We start from the raw sequence: 2056 nt of genomic DNA, 5'->3' as shown, positions 1-2056 counted from the left end.
GAGCGATACTCTCCTTACATCGCGAATGTGTTGATTAGATCGTCGTTACTTGAATTATATCTTCGTACTTAAGTGATTTGTATCTCTCATAGTTTATTTATTTGACTTTATAAAATAAATAAATATTATTAAAGTAAATATTATAAATAATATATAAAAGTATTCATATGGGAAAAAAACACAGCTGAAAACTTCACTGCTTCCGCGAATCTACAGTCGTAATATACAGACAGTCAATTTTTTATGTTAAAGTAGCAAAGTTGATAGTTGAATAACATTAGCAATTGGTTAAATCATCAAATCTTCGTAATTTTAAATGTTGAATTCGCAAGGTATAAGTTTGCTGTATCAGCTAATTTATTTTTCTTCCGTTATATTAGATCTCAATGTGAACAGTTAAAAAATAAAGGCTATGATCAAACCGGACTTTATTGCTGAAACAATTATGTATGAATTTATAGTATAAATTAATTATAATATAAATTTTGTATGAATTTATAGTATATGATAAATCCTACAAACTAAGCGTCGAATTTTATTTTCAGACTTGAAACGCAATGCTAACAGAACTAAAGTAGTAATATCACAAATTAAATTGACAAACAATTTTATATCAATGTTCGTAGACGAACTTTATAATTATCTTCGAGCATCTTAAAATCTGTAAATAATTTATTGCGAAAAATAAATAAATATTGCCGAAGCTTTGAGAGTTGAATAATGAGGACGTTCGGAATATGGGAAATCTGATTCAAATCCTGCCGGAAGCAATATTTTTTATAAAATATAAAATATAGCAATTATTTACAGTTTTCAAAATGCTTAATAATATAATAATGTTTATAATAGTATAAAATTATTAATATCCTTCTAAAATGCTTATGAATATCAAAAATTATTAAATGATGACATTACTTTTCAATTTAATATGTGATATTATTATATTATTCTAATTTTGTTCATGTTTGCGTTTTAAGACTAAAAAAAATTTCGACGTGCGATTTGCAGAATTGGATATGATATAAATTCACATTGAAATACTCAAGTACCAAAATTCGCTTTGACCTAAAATTGAATTATTTCTCTTAATTGATTTATTTTATTTTCTTTACATCGAAAATCATTTTTATGAACAATTTTTGAGACACATTGAATTTCTGAAAATATTACATATCACGTTGTGATAATTTTATTGACAGATCCGACCAACGTGGAATTGACCTTTTTCCTCGAGTAATGGGAATATAAGCTCAGTGCATTATTGATACACCCTCTTTTCCGCAGGAGAAGGGAAAAATGAAGGATGGCGAAGAACATCGGATTGGGTAAAAGGGGGCGGGAGGACTCATTTTCTACATAATCGTAAGTGCTGCACAGCGTGGATGGCTACTAATGGAATTCTCTTGTACGCGATGAAGAAGCCGCTGAACGACGAACGGACTCCGGACCGGATACGAAATCGCTTAATAGGACAGAAAAACGCTGGGGACAATGAATCTCACTACCTTATGGTAATACCTCCTCTCAACGCAATCGAGGACGACACAGCGACCCGCGTATCCGATAACGAGTGGACTTATTGCCGGTAACGATTGCCTCGGAACAAGTAGATTCGTTTTACAATAGCAAAAAGTAGTATGCAGCCAAGTATCGATTGTTCCATCGTCCGGCGCGCATCTCTGATCCGTTTAATAAAACGACTTTGACGGTCCGGTCTTTCTCATCGTTTCGCGACAGCTTCATTTGTGCACGAGCGAAATTTTCATTTGCATCTCTATCCATCCGTAAATTTCTCACAAACGCCCCCAAATTAATTGCACATGATCGTTGGACGTGATCGCTGGTCATCGGCGATAAATGTCACGATGATGCTAATCGTTCTCTTTTATTTCGTTAGGATAGCGGAAATAATTTGAAGATAGATGATTCGAAGAAAAATGAAAGCTCGTATAAAGAAATATTAGAAAAATGTGTTGAATTACTTCATCGATTTTATTGACTTTACATATGTAAAACTTTACATATGTATTACAGAGAGTATTCTCTCTCTCTCTCT

General features: G+C 32.2%; 1 protein-coding gene across 1 annotated transcript in view; it reads left to right on the top strand.

The window, feature by feature from the left end:
- The first annotated feature begins 1382 nt into the window (after positions 1-1382).
- LOC105622522 (prolyl 4-hydroxylase subunit alpha-2) overlaps positions 1383-2056 on the top strand; it is a 59265-nt gene continuing 58591 nt past the window's right edge. The window contains exon 1 of the mRNA XM_012203937.1: positions 1383-1511. Within this exon, the coding sequence (XP_012059327.1) occupies positions 1383-1511 (129 nt within the window). The remainder of the gene's footprint in view (positions 1512-2056) is intronic.

This window comes from Atta cephalotes (genome assembly GCF_000143395.1).
Source record: "Atta cephalotes unplaced genomic scaffold scaffold00046, whole genome shotgun sequence".
Taxonomy (NCBI): domain Eukaryota; kingdom Metazoa; phylum Arthropoda; class Insecta; order Hymenoptera; family Formicidae; genus Atta; species Atta cephalotes.
The sequence above is the reverse complement of the archived record's forward strand: the minus strand, read 5'-3'. Positions and strand labels throughout refer to the sequence as shown.